This window comes from Cordyceps fumosorosea (assembly GCF_001636725.1).
Source record: "Cordyceps fumosorosea ARSEF 2679 chromosome Unknown scaffold_22, whole genome shotgun sequence".
In the NCBI taxonomy this organism is placed as follows: domain Eukaryota; kingdom Fungi; phylum Ascomycota; class Sordariomycetes; order Hypocreales; family Cordycipitaceae; genus Cordyceps; species Cordyceps fumosorosea.
The window spans coordinates 23,613-36,981 of record NW_017387322.1 but is presented as its reverse complement, the minus strand read 5'-3'; the positions used below and the strand labels follow the sequence as shown (position 1 = coordinate 36,981).

The 13,369-nt window shown below is 54.1% G+C and overlaps 4 protein-coding genes across 4 annotated transcripts; 1 reads left to right on the top strand and 3 right to left on the bottom strand.

The window, feature by feature from the left end:
* Positions 1-2,072: 2,072 nt before the first annotated feature.
* Positions 2,073-5,510, top strand: ISF_07449 (PLC-like phosphodiesterase; the record flags this gene model as incomplete). The annotated part of the gene is made up of 1 exon (XM_018851052.1): positions 2,073-5,510. One exon carries the CDS (start codon positions 2,073-2,075, stop codon positions 5,508-5,510), a length of 3,438 nt encoding a protein of 1,145 aa, XP_018701648.1.
* An 877-nt stretch (positions 5,511-6,387) lies between these two features.
* On the bottom strand, positions 6,388-8,121 carry ISF_07448 (palmitoyltransferase PFA3; the record flags this gene model as incomplete). Its single annotated transcript, XM_018851051.1, has 2 exons — positions 6,388-7,889; positions 7,974-8,121. The coding sequence occupies 2 exons, from the start codon at positions 8,119-8,121 to the stop codon at positions 6,388-6,390; spliced, it is 1,650 nt and encodes a 549-aa protein (XP_018701647.1).
* A 519-nt stretch (positions 8,122-8,640) lies between these two features.
* On the bottom strand, positions 8,641-9,458 carry ISF_07447 (Zinc finger, C2H2; the record flags this gene model as incomplete). The annotated part of the gene is made up of 2 exons (XM_018851050.1): positions 8,641-8,926; positions 8,986-9,458. 2 exons carry the CDS (start codon positions 9,456-9,458, stop codon positions 8,641-8,643), a joined length of 759 nt encoding a protein of 252 aa, XP_018701646.1.
* An 819-nt stretch (positions 9,459-10,277) lies between these two features.
* On the bottom strand, positions 10,278-11,543 carry ISF_07446 (Transcription factor IIIC, subunit 5; the record flags this gene model as incomplete). Its single annotated transcript, XM_018851049.1, has 1 exon — positions 10,278-11,543. The coding sequence occupies one exon, from the start codon at positions 11,541-11,543 to the stop codon at positions 10,278-10,280; it is 1,266 nt and encodes a 421-aa protein (XP_018701645.1).
* Positions 11,544-13,369: the final 1,826 nt, after the last annotated feature.

Below are 13,369 nucleotides of genomic sequence, written 5' to 3'. Positions count from 1 at the left end.
TGCCAATGGAGAGAAGCAGCCGCAAGGGTGAGACGTTGACGCGCCCTGCAACGATAGCATCATTAGTCGGTTGCTGACCGGCACATTGAACGGCCCCCTCTCTGGCGCTGGCACACCGCGTCTTGGTGCTCATGTGGACAGTGTCGTCGTGGCCGGCTGTGTTGGCGAGGACCTGGGCGGTGGTGCGGTGTGGTTGCCGGTGCAGCTTTGATTGGGTGAGATAGGGCAAGGTTTCTTCGGCTGTGGGTGAATATCCAGCCTGTGCATCTTGCTTCCTCTTTAGTGATATGTATGCATATGTATTGATGCGCAGTAAGTCATGGTTGATGATGGTCTTTGATGGCTATGATAACAGAGGTATGGAGGTAGTTAGCTACAAACGTGAAATACTCCAGGCAACTCAATGATTTGCCTTGGGAAAGCACCTCGGCGTGCGCCTGCCCTCCATTACAGCACTGCAGCGCACTAAAATTGCTAAATTCCAGCACACCACCTTCTTCCGCAAGGAAACACCGTACCTGGGCCAGCGCTGCTACAGTTGGGTTAGTACCTGTAAGTTAGTCTGCTAACCAGTGTATGTTTGAGCCAAAAGTCCATCTTGTCGTGGTCCTAAGTACCTGTACGACTGGCGCTCCGCATGCTGGCCCGTTCTCTGTCACGCCACGCTAGACACACGGCTGCTCTCATTCCACACACCTCCCTCTTGCCCCTCAAGGCACATTCTTGTGCGGCAAAGAAGGGCAGAAAAAAAAAGAAATGGAAATGGAAAGGAAAGAAGCAAGAAGAAAAAGCACACACCCCTCTACCCACCCCTCCCCCAGGTCTGCTCAGCACCAGCGCTCCGCACCGCAACTCGGAGGCCCGGCTGCTGCCTTTGACTCAAAAGGATTTTTTTTCTCTGCTGCTGGGCTGGCTGGCTGTCCTAGAGCCACCCTCCACCACGACAGCAAGTACTTCATCATCCACCACCCACACAGACCTGGGCCAATTCGCCTCCAACTCTCTTTTCGACTTCCAGCCTCTGTTTGTTCTCCTCTCCAAATCAACATTATTCCAGGTTTCATCATCGTTACGACGAGCAACGACTCTTTCGACTTGCAGCTACATCTGCCGCGCAGATTGCATAAACAGACCGCACTACGCCTTCACCTCTCGCCACCTTCACTACAACGACGCCCCAAGACAACTTACGCAGAAGCTTAGAGTTGTGATACCACCAGCTGCATCGCAGCCCATCATCTCGACAACCACGCAGATTCTCCAAATCTGTCATTGCCGCTGCTGTGCGACTTCCACGCCACCGTTTATTTTCTGCTGCCTGCTGCCACGCCAGTCCCGCCCCCAGGAAAAAGGGTCAGCTCAAGCCGGCCTCTTCCACATCCCACGTCGTATCCTGTCAGTATTCTCTACCTGCCTGCGCCTGCAGAAACGCCCACGCCCACGCCCACCTCGCGACGACAGGCACCCAATCTGCAGACTGCACATCGCCCACAATTGACGTGGTCGCTGCCCTGCCCGACGACAGCTCTGCCACAACAGTCCGACTGGTCAGATCGACGACATCCCATCCCCGGTGCCCTAGCTCCCGCTCCCGCACCACGCGCCTGCCGCCACACCTACGGCGGCCTGCCTACGCCGCTCTGCTCTCTCTGCCTGCATATCTGCCTTTCTGCAGCTCTCATCGCCCGCATCCGTCCATCTAGAGGTAGCTTCTGCAGCACCAAGCTCGCGACAAGCTCGCGACAAGCTCCCCTTGGAGCTCCAAGGACCCGCTTCTGTTGTTGCCCGTCTATTTGCGCCAGCGCATATCCCTCCAGACATCAACCTGCAACCCACAGCCCACGAGACACACAAGCACACAAGCCCTTCTCCCTCCGGCACCTATTAACCTCTCGACCTCGCTCTCGCCGCCCTGCGCAACTGTCTCGTCTTTCTCGTCATACTTCAACATGCACGCCGTCCCCTAGACCCGCCATTCATAGATGACGACACTTGCATAGAGGCCGCCTCGCCTCTTTCTTTCAACTCTTGTGTGTCCCTACTGCCACCTCTTTCCTGCGAACGCAGACAACATGGTCATGCTCTACAAGACTGCACGACCCATTCCAACCACATCACCAACCCAAGACATGAACAACATGTCGTCCTTAACAGCCCAACTTCGGCGTCGCCCGAGCCCAGCCATGGTACAAACAAATGTCCAACCTCAGCACTCAAACTCGGTCCCCATTTCTGCTATAAGCGCCTCTTCTGTTGCCTCCTCCCGCCAGGCCTCGCCCGCCATGTCGCCTGATACCGCGGTCCTCACCACCAACTCCTCCCTCCAGGCTTCCCCGGATGCCTCCCGCCCTCGGCCCGACGACGACATCTGCCCTCCCAACTTTCAGCTGCCAGAGTCCATCGTCTCTCGCAAGACGAGCGTCAACTCCTTAGCCCAGAGCTGGACCGGCAATGCCAGCCCGCTAACCGAGATGCCCAGCAACGGTCCTGCCTCGCCCATTCCTACCCCTGCCAAGAGCAACCTCATACGCCGCCTTTCCAGCCGCGCATCCCGAAGTATTACTAGCCGCAGGAGACAGTCCTCGGCGGCTCCTTCCGGCCGCGATGGCAGTGTTGGCCCTTGCTTCTTGCGCAGGCGCTCGGACAGTAACACCGGCGCGCCTCCCGAATTTGCTCCTGCACACACGGACTCCGAGTCCGACTTTGATGACAGAGATGAGTTTGGCTCCCTGCGCCACAACAACTTCATGCTTGATGGTATCGTCCGTGATGCACCGAAACCACCTACCCGCAATACCACCTCGCCTGTTGGCGGTAGCTCAACCACAATGGCCGGCCCAGTGATTCCTCTGCAGCTTCAGCAAGGCATCTGGCTTCGCAAGATATCAAAAAAGAGCCGCTCTAAGAGAATACGTCTTCAATACGATCCAGACTCCAACAAGCTCGTCTGGGACAAGGCTCGGCCGCAAAAGTCGCTCCACGTGGACGAGATCCGCGAGATCCGCACTGGCTCTGACATTCAGCAGTATGGTCGTGACTTCAAGATTCCCGAATCTGAACGCTCCACCTGGTTCTCTATTCTTTACTCTGTTCCTGAGCGCTCCAAGTCCAAGTTCATGCATCTAATTGCTGATGACATCGAGGCTTGCAACATTTGGACCACCTTTCTGCACGCCATGCTGCGCCATCGTCAAGAAGTCATGACCTCCCTCATGTCTTTCAACGATAACGCCATTGCTCAGTATTGGCAGACCGAAATGGCCAAGCAGCCTGACTTTGGGGGCGCTTACCAAGAGCTGGATCTCGCTGGTGTCCTTCGTGTATGCCAAAACCTTCACATCTACTCTTCCCACGTCATTGTTCAGGCAAACTTTCGCATTGCTGACGCCCGCCGTGGTGAGCGTCTTAACTTTAGCGAGTTTCTCACGTTTGTTCGCCTCATGAAGCAGCGCAAGGATATTCAACACATAATGCGCTGCCACTCAGCCAACCCTGAGCTTGGCATGACCATAGCCGAGTTCCTCGACTTCCTAAGTGATGTACAGGAAGAGGATGTGATCGGTAATCGCGCAACTTGGGAAAAATCTTTTCTTCGACATGCCCGCAAGTATCGCTCTGAAGGCATCCCGGAGGGGCTCGAGGAGGTCATGTCTGAGGACGCTTTTGTCGCTTTTCTCAGCTCCAGGCATAACGCGCCTGTCGCGGATGAGCCCCAAGACTACACCCTCGATCGCCCAATGAACGAGTACTTCATCTCCAGCTCCCACAACACATATCTCCTCGGCCGTCAGGTCGCTGGTAGGTCCAGCATTGAAGGTTATATCTCCGCCCTTGTGCGTGGCTGCCGTTGCGTCGAGGTCGACTGCTGGGATGGCCCAGATGGCCAGCCCCAGGTTGTCCACGGCCGTACCCTCACCACCTCCATCAGCTTCCAGGAGGTAATGACCACCATCAACAAGTACGCCTTTGTCAAGTCCAACTTTCCTTTGTGGATCTCCCTTGAAGTGCACTGCAATGCCGCGCAGCAGGCTATCATGGCCGAGACCATCAAGGAGGCATTCGGCTCTCGCCTCGTCACAGAGCCGCTGGACCCTTCTTCCAACAAGCTGCCTTCACCCTCGGAGCTGATGGGGCGCATTCTCATCAAAGTCAAAGAGCCCCGAATGCGCGACGATACCAACATGAACAGTACGGCTGTGATTGCCCAGGCCACCCGCCGTGGTCGTGGAAACAGCGTTGGCTCCTCTAGCCAGCCAGTCCACATCTCGCAAAGCCCCGCGCCCTATATTTCGCAGTCACTTCCCCAGAGTCCCCTTCTCGGCGGCTATCCGCGACGAGTGGCAAGTAGCAGCCGTCGCAGGGTACAAACCATCAACGAGGAGATTCCTCCAATGCGTGACTTGAGCAGCCACAGCGACACAGAGAGTGGTAGTGACACAAACTCTGGCAACCAATCGGCTAACAAGACCATCCCCGTGCTCGGTAAACTTGGGGTATACTGCGCTGGTGTGAAATTTCCTGGCTTTGACGCTCCGGCTGCTAAGAAATTCAATCATATCTTTTCCTTTATGGAGTCGAGCTTCTCCAAGAATTCGCGCTCCAAGGAGGACAAAATGTCGCTCAACATCCACAACATGCGCTACCTCATGCGCGTCTACCCTGATGGCACCCGCCTTGCCTCGAGCAACTTTGATCCGCTCATATATTGGCGACGGGGTGTACAGATGGCTGCTCTCAACTGGCAGACATTCGACCTAGGCATGCAACTTAACCGCGCCATGTTTGACGGAGGCCAGGACTCGTCTGGCTACGTGCTTAAGCCCCAGGAGCTGCGTGACATTCAGGTGCTCCCTTTCAACTCAGACATTGCCCGCGGCAAAAAAGAGCGTTCGGTTGTGTCATTCTCCATCGACGTGCTCTCTGCGCAGCAGTTGATGCGACCTGCCAATCTCGCCGCCAGCAAGGCAATGGACTTCTATGTCGAAGTCGAAGTCTTCCACACCAATGACAAGCGCGACAAGAAGGAGGAGTCCTTTGAGGGCGAGCGCGAGACAGACACGCCCCTCAAGTTTCAGACAGAAGTCATCCGTGACAACGGGTTCTCGCCCATGTTCATGTCGGGTCAGTTCAAATTCAAAGTCGTTACCAAGCACCCGGAGCTGGTCTTTGTGCGCTGGTCTGTGAAGCTGTCCAATGATGGCGAGAGCTACAGTACCAAGGACCGCCCGCCGATCGCGAGCTATACAGCCAAGCTATGCAACCTCAAGAAAGGCTACCGCACGCTACCCCTTCTCAACCACGCAGGCGACCAGTATCTGTTTTCGACGCTCTTCTGCCGTGTCACAAAGGACAACATTGAAAAGACGCTGATTGACGCGCCGCGTCCGCCGCCGGACGGGAGCAAGCTCAATCGCCTAGGCGGCAAGGTCTTTGGGCGCAGCAACACGAGCCCACGCGGCACCATCGAGAAGTCGAGCACGGAAAAGACGAGCTTTGAAAGCTTCAGCTAACCGTGCCGTCGACACCAAAAAGCAACATGTTCTGCTAGCAGTGCTAGCCTGGTGATGTTGACTGTCACCCATTCTATTCTTTCCTATCCTCTTTCTTTCTTTTACTTCTTGAGCTTAGCTCGGTGATGGATATCATTTTGATCGAGATTGTCTTTTTCCTTTGTTTTTGAAGCATGACCTGTAGCACAGACACGCATACCTCATCACACCACTGGTTGGAACCAAAATACCCCCCTTCCTTGCTTTTGCCTTCGTCACTGTTCCTCTTCTTCTTCAGGCGAACACAGATTGCACCTGGACGAAAGTGCGAGTGTGAATCACGTCAACCTTTTTTCTTTTCACTTGGGTTCTTTTACTGCTTTTTTCCTGCACTACGCAACATCATACATACTGCATATATTTGGAGCATTTCATGCCGGAAGGTTCAAAAAATTACGCACATCTGACATCATCTTTTTTGGGAAAGAATGGGAGCTTTGTCGGGATTTTGGTATAGACACACGCAAACAATGGAAATCTTCGGACAAGAGATTATCTTGTTATTTTTACAACATTTATTTTTTCTTGCTTTTGATGTTCTGTGCGGTGCTCGTTTTGTCGATGCGATAAGTAAAGGATGGGTTCTCCACGGCTTGTTGCCGGTAACGTACGGTTGGCGTTATGGTATCCTACTCGATTAGCTTTGACGGTATATAGCAGCCGGCTTTTCTTTTTCCATTCACATGTACATTATGCACCTTGAATATGCACCTTGAATAAATATTTGCTTAAGAATACAAGACAATGGTATTATGCCATGTGAAGCAATAGCAGGCGTGGTTTCAGATCGTCAAGTAGTATATAACAACATTTCGTCTCATTTTCTTTCGCCTCCTGCCTAGTCTACACCCTCGTCCTCATAGCTCCCCGCGTCTTCAGTATTCGTACGCTTGGGCGTCGTCGTCTGACCGCCACCGCCACCCCTTAGCACGCCGCTCGCGCCGCCGCGGCCCCAGTGGCCACCGCTGCTGCCGTTGCTGTTCATACGCGCCGGGCCGCTGCTGCCGCCGCCTGGCCGCCGCGGCTGTGGTTGCGGCTCCTCATCGTCGGAGTCGACGAGGTCGTTGTCAATGTCTTCGAGCTCCTCCTCGATGGTGCGCCCTCGCGGGCTGAGACGTCGCAGCGGCATGGTGTAGCCATTGCCGTTGGGGCGAGGGTCCACGTACAGGTTCGGGTCGCGGCCAAGCAGGCGGTCCGCCTTGCTGGCTGGCTGGCGCTGCTGCTGCGGCTGTGGCTGGCCGTAGTAGGACGGCGGCTCCGGGGGAGGCCCGGCCTCGCCCCAGCCGGCATCGATTTCTCGTTGGCGCTGGCGCTCCCGCTCGATACGCACCCGATCGCAGGCCTCGAGCCATTTGGGGCTCGCCTCCCACGCCCATCCGTCGCCGGTCGTGTTGCAGATTGGGAAGAGCCACAGCGCCGGAGTCGGGCCTAGCAGGTGCGTCATATTCTTGCGCCAGCCGAGGTCGAAGGCGCTAGGCAGCTTCTCGGCGTCCCGCTCGTCGAGGTACTCCTCGTAGCGCCGGCGGCTCTGCTCGCGCTCCATCTCCGCGTACGAGCGCTGCCGCGGGGGCGGGCCACCACCCGGCAATGGCGAGGATGGTGTTAGTTTGCGGTAGGCCGTCGGCCGATCTTGGGCCCAGCGCTGCTCCTCGCCCTCCTCGGGTGCCGTGATACCTGGTAGCGCGGCGGTGTGGAAGTCGACAATCTGCTGCGCGACAGGGTGAAACTGGTTCTGGGGGTCGTGGGCCAGGTTGTAGGAGCGCCGCAGCGGCGAGAGGTAGCGCGTCTTCTCGAGACACTCGATCGTCGTCTGCCCGCGCATCGAGAGCATGATGTGCCAGCCGGTAAAGATGCCAAGGACGATACCGATGATGCCACTCATGACGGACAGCATGATGTAGTTGACGGGCATGAGGTTGTCCACCTCCTGCGTGATGCCACTGATGACCTGCGTCCACACCCAGGTTCCGCTAACGGCGAAGGCGTACCAGCAAAGCAGCGTGGTATAGCTGAGGAAGAGCAGGAAGGCCTTGTAGTTGCGCAGCCCGACGCAGGTCGCGAGCCACGGGCAGTGGTGGTCCATCTTTAGGACGCACCGCTTGCAAGTGGAGCAGTGGTGCGCGCGGTCGGGCTTGCGCGCCTGGCACTTCTTGCAGAAGCGCAGCTCGCCGTTGCTCTTGACGGTTAAGGACGTCGTCGCGGGGCGATTGGGTTGGGCCGTGGGCAGCATGCCGTAGCCTTCGGTCGTCGTGGTCGAGCCGGCGGGCGTGAAGACGGCAATGGTGTAGGACCAGTTTGCGAGGAGGTAGATGGCGATTCCGACGGCGGAGGAAGCCTTACCTACGAACAGGGGGGAGGGGTCAGCGTCAGGAGAGCTTCACGGCGTGGTCCTACGGTTGGTTGTTGCCGCGCGGCTTGCCTTACCTTGCCACATAATGTTGGTATCTTCATTGCCAATGTTGATAATCGTCACGACGGCCCATGTTGTCAAGCCATAGACGAACAGTAATGGAAAGTACTTGACGATCGAGCAGCATGTGCGCTCGAGCCGGCGCGCCCAGCGCCGGGCCATTCTGTCGTCACCCGGGCGGCCGGTGGCCTCGAAGTGATGCTCGGACTCGGAATCCAACGTGTCGGTGCTCTCAATGTCTTATTTCTGCTTCATAGATATGGTTCGTGCCGCTGCGAGGTGAGACTTTTGTTAAATTCGAGTATTTGCTTCGGTCTTTGTCGATGTGGCGGGCAATGGCCCTTCTCATGTTACGAAAGTGTTTGCGGATGAGGCAGCACAGATTAGGTCATCAGGGGCGAAGCATTCGCTGCGCCTCGCCCCAGGAACAGCCTCCTTACCCTGTACCAAATTCATGAAAAACTTCTAGTTCGGTAGGAGGCGGTATTTGGGCATGAAAAAAAACTATTTATATTTGTACATGTATTTTTGCCGTCTATTCAGCCTTTTAAAGGCTCTGACACGCCATTCTAGCCACCACAATTATCGCTCGGACTTGTAGGCATGATTGATAAGACCGTAGGAAAGCAGAAGTTCAATGACTAACAAACATTCGCAGCCCTGTTTGGCCTCAAAGTAATTTTACCAGAACACCTTTTTGACCACGTCTTTCTTTACGCTGTACTCGACAGCATCTCTCTGGGAATTAGTTTCCGCCTGCACAATTCCCCCCGTGAGCTGGTCCACAAAGGCACCGTAGTGCTCCGTCTCTCGAATAAGGCAGCGCGCCCCTGCTGACTCGGCATGGTACATCATTGCCTCGGCAGATTTGAAGATTCGCGAGCACTTCGGGCACTCATACGTCTTAGGCCCATGGGCAGGGGAATTGAGATGCCTGATGATGCCCAACTTTGTATCGTAGTATTTACTGTTTTCGTTAGCCCAGTCAATGGCGTGATATATATATGTTCGTAGCGTCCAGCTTACCCGCATACTAGCTTTGGGCAAATGTACTTGTTGATGACGGTTGAAAAGTAAGTAGACGCGTTAAAGTATGGATTTTCCGGATCATCCATATCCATCGAGTCCTCCATGATGGCGGCTGACTGGGATGCCGCCGTATTGGTACGGGGCTGGGCCATTGTTGGTTGGCCCCTCTTCTCACGATCTTTTGCAATCGCAGCTTGTATATCTTTGGTTCCCCAAGCACCCTGCCACTTGGCCGCCAAGGATGCTGATGCTTGTGAGACCAAATTATTCGTTCCATCCGGCGTGTCCGTTTTGTTGGGCTTGTCTGCGCTGTAAAGCTCAGTCGTTTCATCCAGCTCATTCGTCTTATGAAGCTTATCTGTTTGATCACTGGGAAGTACTGGAAAATCGGCATCCGTGATGTCTCCCGGCTTCTCTGCGCTAGGAGCCTCGACAACATCAACCCATGGCGTGACACTCGCTTCCGACATGTAGCTGACGAAGCTTCCTTTAACCGGCTCACCCGATTGCTTTTCAAGCTCGCGATGAAAGTTCAGCTTATTCTCTCGCCGCGCCTCCAGATCTTTCGAGCTGATGCGCGTGCATTGCCCACGCTCGATGTGCGCAATTAACGCGCCAACTAGGTTGAAAGGACCCTGATTGCAGCCGGGGCAGCGAAGATCCTTACTGGGTTCGTGAGACTGCAAAGAAAAGCTTAGAATCATTACTTTAAAGAATGACGCTGGATATGGTTACAACTTACCCGTTGGACGTGCAAGTGTTCACTCCTGGCCACTTCAAACTCCTGACCACAGAAATGGCAGCCTTTGTGACCTGGCTTTCCCAGGTCTCGCATCGCGCATTTATGTTCCCAGAAAAGATTCCAAGAGGGAAACTTGAGCCCACACGGCCGGCAAGAAAAGTCCATGGCCGCGAGATTGTTTGGCGTGCAGGCTTTGCAGGCGAGCTGAATGTTACAAAGAGATGATGGTGATGATGATGATGATGATGATGAAGATGAAGATGGAGAGAAAATAACACACTGGAAGCCAGGTACTAACATAATAAAGCAAAAGTTGATGCGGCTCGTTTGCAACACTGCCAGCTGGAAACGCTGCCAGCTGGCAGTGATGCAAACGCTAATGGGCGGCCCAATACGTGAGCGTCATACCAGGTAGCCATCCTACGCTTAACGAAGTATTTCGAGAAATCCCATGAAACATGACCGTGTTATGAAGCTCGGAGCCTGATACATACTGTAGCCCGTGTCATCAACCGACGTGTACTCAAGGTTAGGAACCTCAGATTGGCTACTCCAAGGCTGGGTAGGCCTCGTCAACATCATCTCTGTCATTCAAATGACCACTGCCGAACTCGTAAGAGTATGGGCCGCTATACGCTGGCGGATGATAATCTGGCTCATTGTTGTCCTGATATTTATAATCATCCGCCAATTCATCGAGCTGGTCATCTTCCAGATCAGAGCCGCTTTCATCCTCATCATTGCTGTCCGCGCCGGAATCCTCATCATTGTCAATGGCTTCTGTCGGGGCTGGTGAACTTGCTACCGATGCAAGATCGGTTGTCGTTGATGCCGCTGGAAGACTCTTTAGTTTCACATTGTAACCCTGGCTCCTCTTCTTCGGCGGTTTGCGGCCACGTAGTGCCGTAAGCTCTTCGTCTGTAAGCCGCAAGTTTGGCAGTGGCAGGTGAAAATTACTCGTCGTCGACCTGACCGGCGTCATGTCGCCAAATTGTAAAGTAGTCGCGAAGTCTGCCCGCGAAAGTTGCCTACCAAATCGAATAGCAATCAATTTTGTCTTCATAATGGCCTTGACCTTGGCCCACAGCCCGCCGTGGTACCAGCCGCTGCTGGTGTCCCACGTTGGACGCACTGCCGCTTGGCCGAGAAGCTCGCGAAGTAGCGGGTCGGTAATATCGCAGACTTGCCAGACCTTCCCATCGGTATCATATGTTTCGCCGTCAAAAATATGGCTTGTTGTCCCGGCTGGTGCCTGGCGCTCCTCAACCTTTTCTGGACGAGTGTACGTCCGAACGGCGGTAGGGCCTTGCGGTCCCTTGTGCCTAGTCAACTTGAACATGAGAGTTTGGAATTCTCGATATTTTGGATGTGTGCGCGGGTCGAGACCGTATGGTACCACGCAGTCTCGCCAGGGACCGCCCTTGAACTGGTAGGCGGCATAGTTGAGATATTTCTTGAGCTCATTCCAGCTATCAAGCTTGTTGCCGAGATGATTCAACAATGAACGCCGTGTCCAAATAGGGCGTTCGGCAAATGCCATCTCCAGGTCAGCCAGAACTTCCATGAAGCGAGCGTCCGTTACATCCGGAGGCTCCTGAGGACCAGTGGGCGTGGGATCGTCGACGCTGATAAAGTATCCGACTTGCTTGACAGCAGTCAGGTTGACTGTGCCGCCATCTGCAGTGGTGCGGACGTATGGATTTTGGGAGTAGAAGTAGTTGAACGGAAGGCTCATGTGCGTGAACAACGGTGGCGGTATCACGTCCGAGTTGGGGGTCTTGTCGATGCCTGGCTCCAACACAAAGGCCTTCATTTTTTCCACTATAATGGCTGTTAGTATGACTTTAATCGATTCCCAGGGGTAACTTGCCATCTCCTGAAAGGACTTGGTCAACGTATCGGCTCGTAAAAGATGACGTGGACATGTCCCAGTAGAAGTCTGCAAGACCGCGGAATCGATGAGTATGATGAATGACCCCTACAGCTTCTACATTGTAGCAGCCAACGTTGTCTTGTAGCTTTCTTTTCAAGGCTTTAGGCTCGTCTTGCCGAGCAATGGAACGGACGGGCGCGACGAGTTCGGCTTCACTGATGTCTCGCTCGCCTTCCCAAGGTCCCGAAGAGCCACGCTTCCTCTTTCTTCCGGTTCGCCTTGGAACAGTGATTTTGAGCACAACATTATGTGAAGCTGCATTATGAGACATGATCGGGCTGCAAAATGGGCTCTCTGGGTTGAGATAGAGGGGCAGTGAGTTGCGTCGAGGGTCCATTACCTACGACAGCTGTGAGCAGGGCATAGCCACTGAGGAACACATAACTTACATGATCAAAGGATGACACCCTGCCAAAGGCACTGATAGCGCGTTCAATATTTTGAACAACAGCAGGAATCTCTACAGCAGCAATATTTGTGTTGGGTACGGTGTAGGTCGGCGCATTCTGCGTTGCGGTGTCACGCCTGGAGCTGGGTCTTGCAGCCGGCGGTTGTGTTTTTGAGGAATTGGGAACAGACGCCATAGTGTGGATTTCAACATGAAATAGAATCTGCGTCGTATCTGCAGGTTGGTCTTGCTGGAAAAGGACGTGAAGCCTCTGATGGCCTCTTGCTTTATGCTGCGGCGGGTGCTATGAGAGCTTGGCGCTGTTCTCGGCAGCACACGTTCCTTACGCGGGAAAGGCGCCGTTACAAGGCGGATATAGCCTTATACATAAAGAGAGGCTAGATAGTTTCGCGATGTAAAGAATATGAAATAGGTTGATGTGCTCTACCAGGTGGTTGTGGTAAGTGCAAATCTTGACCTGGGCATGTGTGTAGGCCGTGCGGATACTGTATATAGACTGTATCGAGTTTATTTGGTACTGGCGCAAAACAACAACAACCCATCACGAGACGGCTTGAAGTGGAGGCTGGCTGGTACTGGGTGGTTGGTCAAGAATTGGGTAAAACAGACGGTATGAGAGACAGTTTAATGGTATTTGACACGGAACTGCATAGCTGAATTCCTCAGTGCCTACCTATACAAATTTTCGCTTTACTTGCCACAGTTGGAGGATCTGCTAATGAAATGAGCAAGTTCACCTGCCAGGTCTACAGCACGTCGAGCGGCCCGTTACATCAGTGCGTGCTTTGTTGATGCGAGCAGCCACCCACTTGCCGCCAAAATATTGAGCTGTATTCCATACCTCATAATTGATTAAAACTCTTGTACTCCGTAGCAGGTCCGGCGTAGTATCTAACTTAGTATTTTGCTTGCACAGTTGCGTAAAAAGTTGATTCCCGCAATCAGTGACCCTGACAGCTCCAGAAGCCTCCTCAGTTGCTCGAGCACTGTACCTGCCTTGGTCCTCTAGCGCATTTCCCCGCCTCAGCGTCTCCAGCCTAAGGTACCTAGCACCTCTAACTGGCACATTAGGAACTTAGAGGTACATGTGTCTCTGTTAGCCCAAGACAGTCCTTAGGCGTCAGATACGGCCTAACTTCACCGCAGTCCTAGCACTATGTACCTGGCCTTCCCAGGGAATGTGAGGTACCTTTAGGTATCTGCTAGGGGTGCCACCGAACAGACGGCGGCAGCAACCGCACCTCGCCTCGATTGTGCGCTGCATCAACACCACCTTGATTCTCAGTCCTCTCCTCTT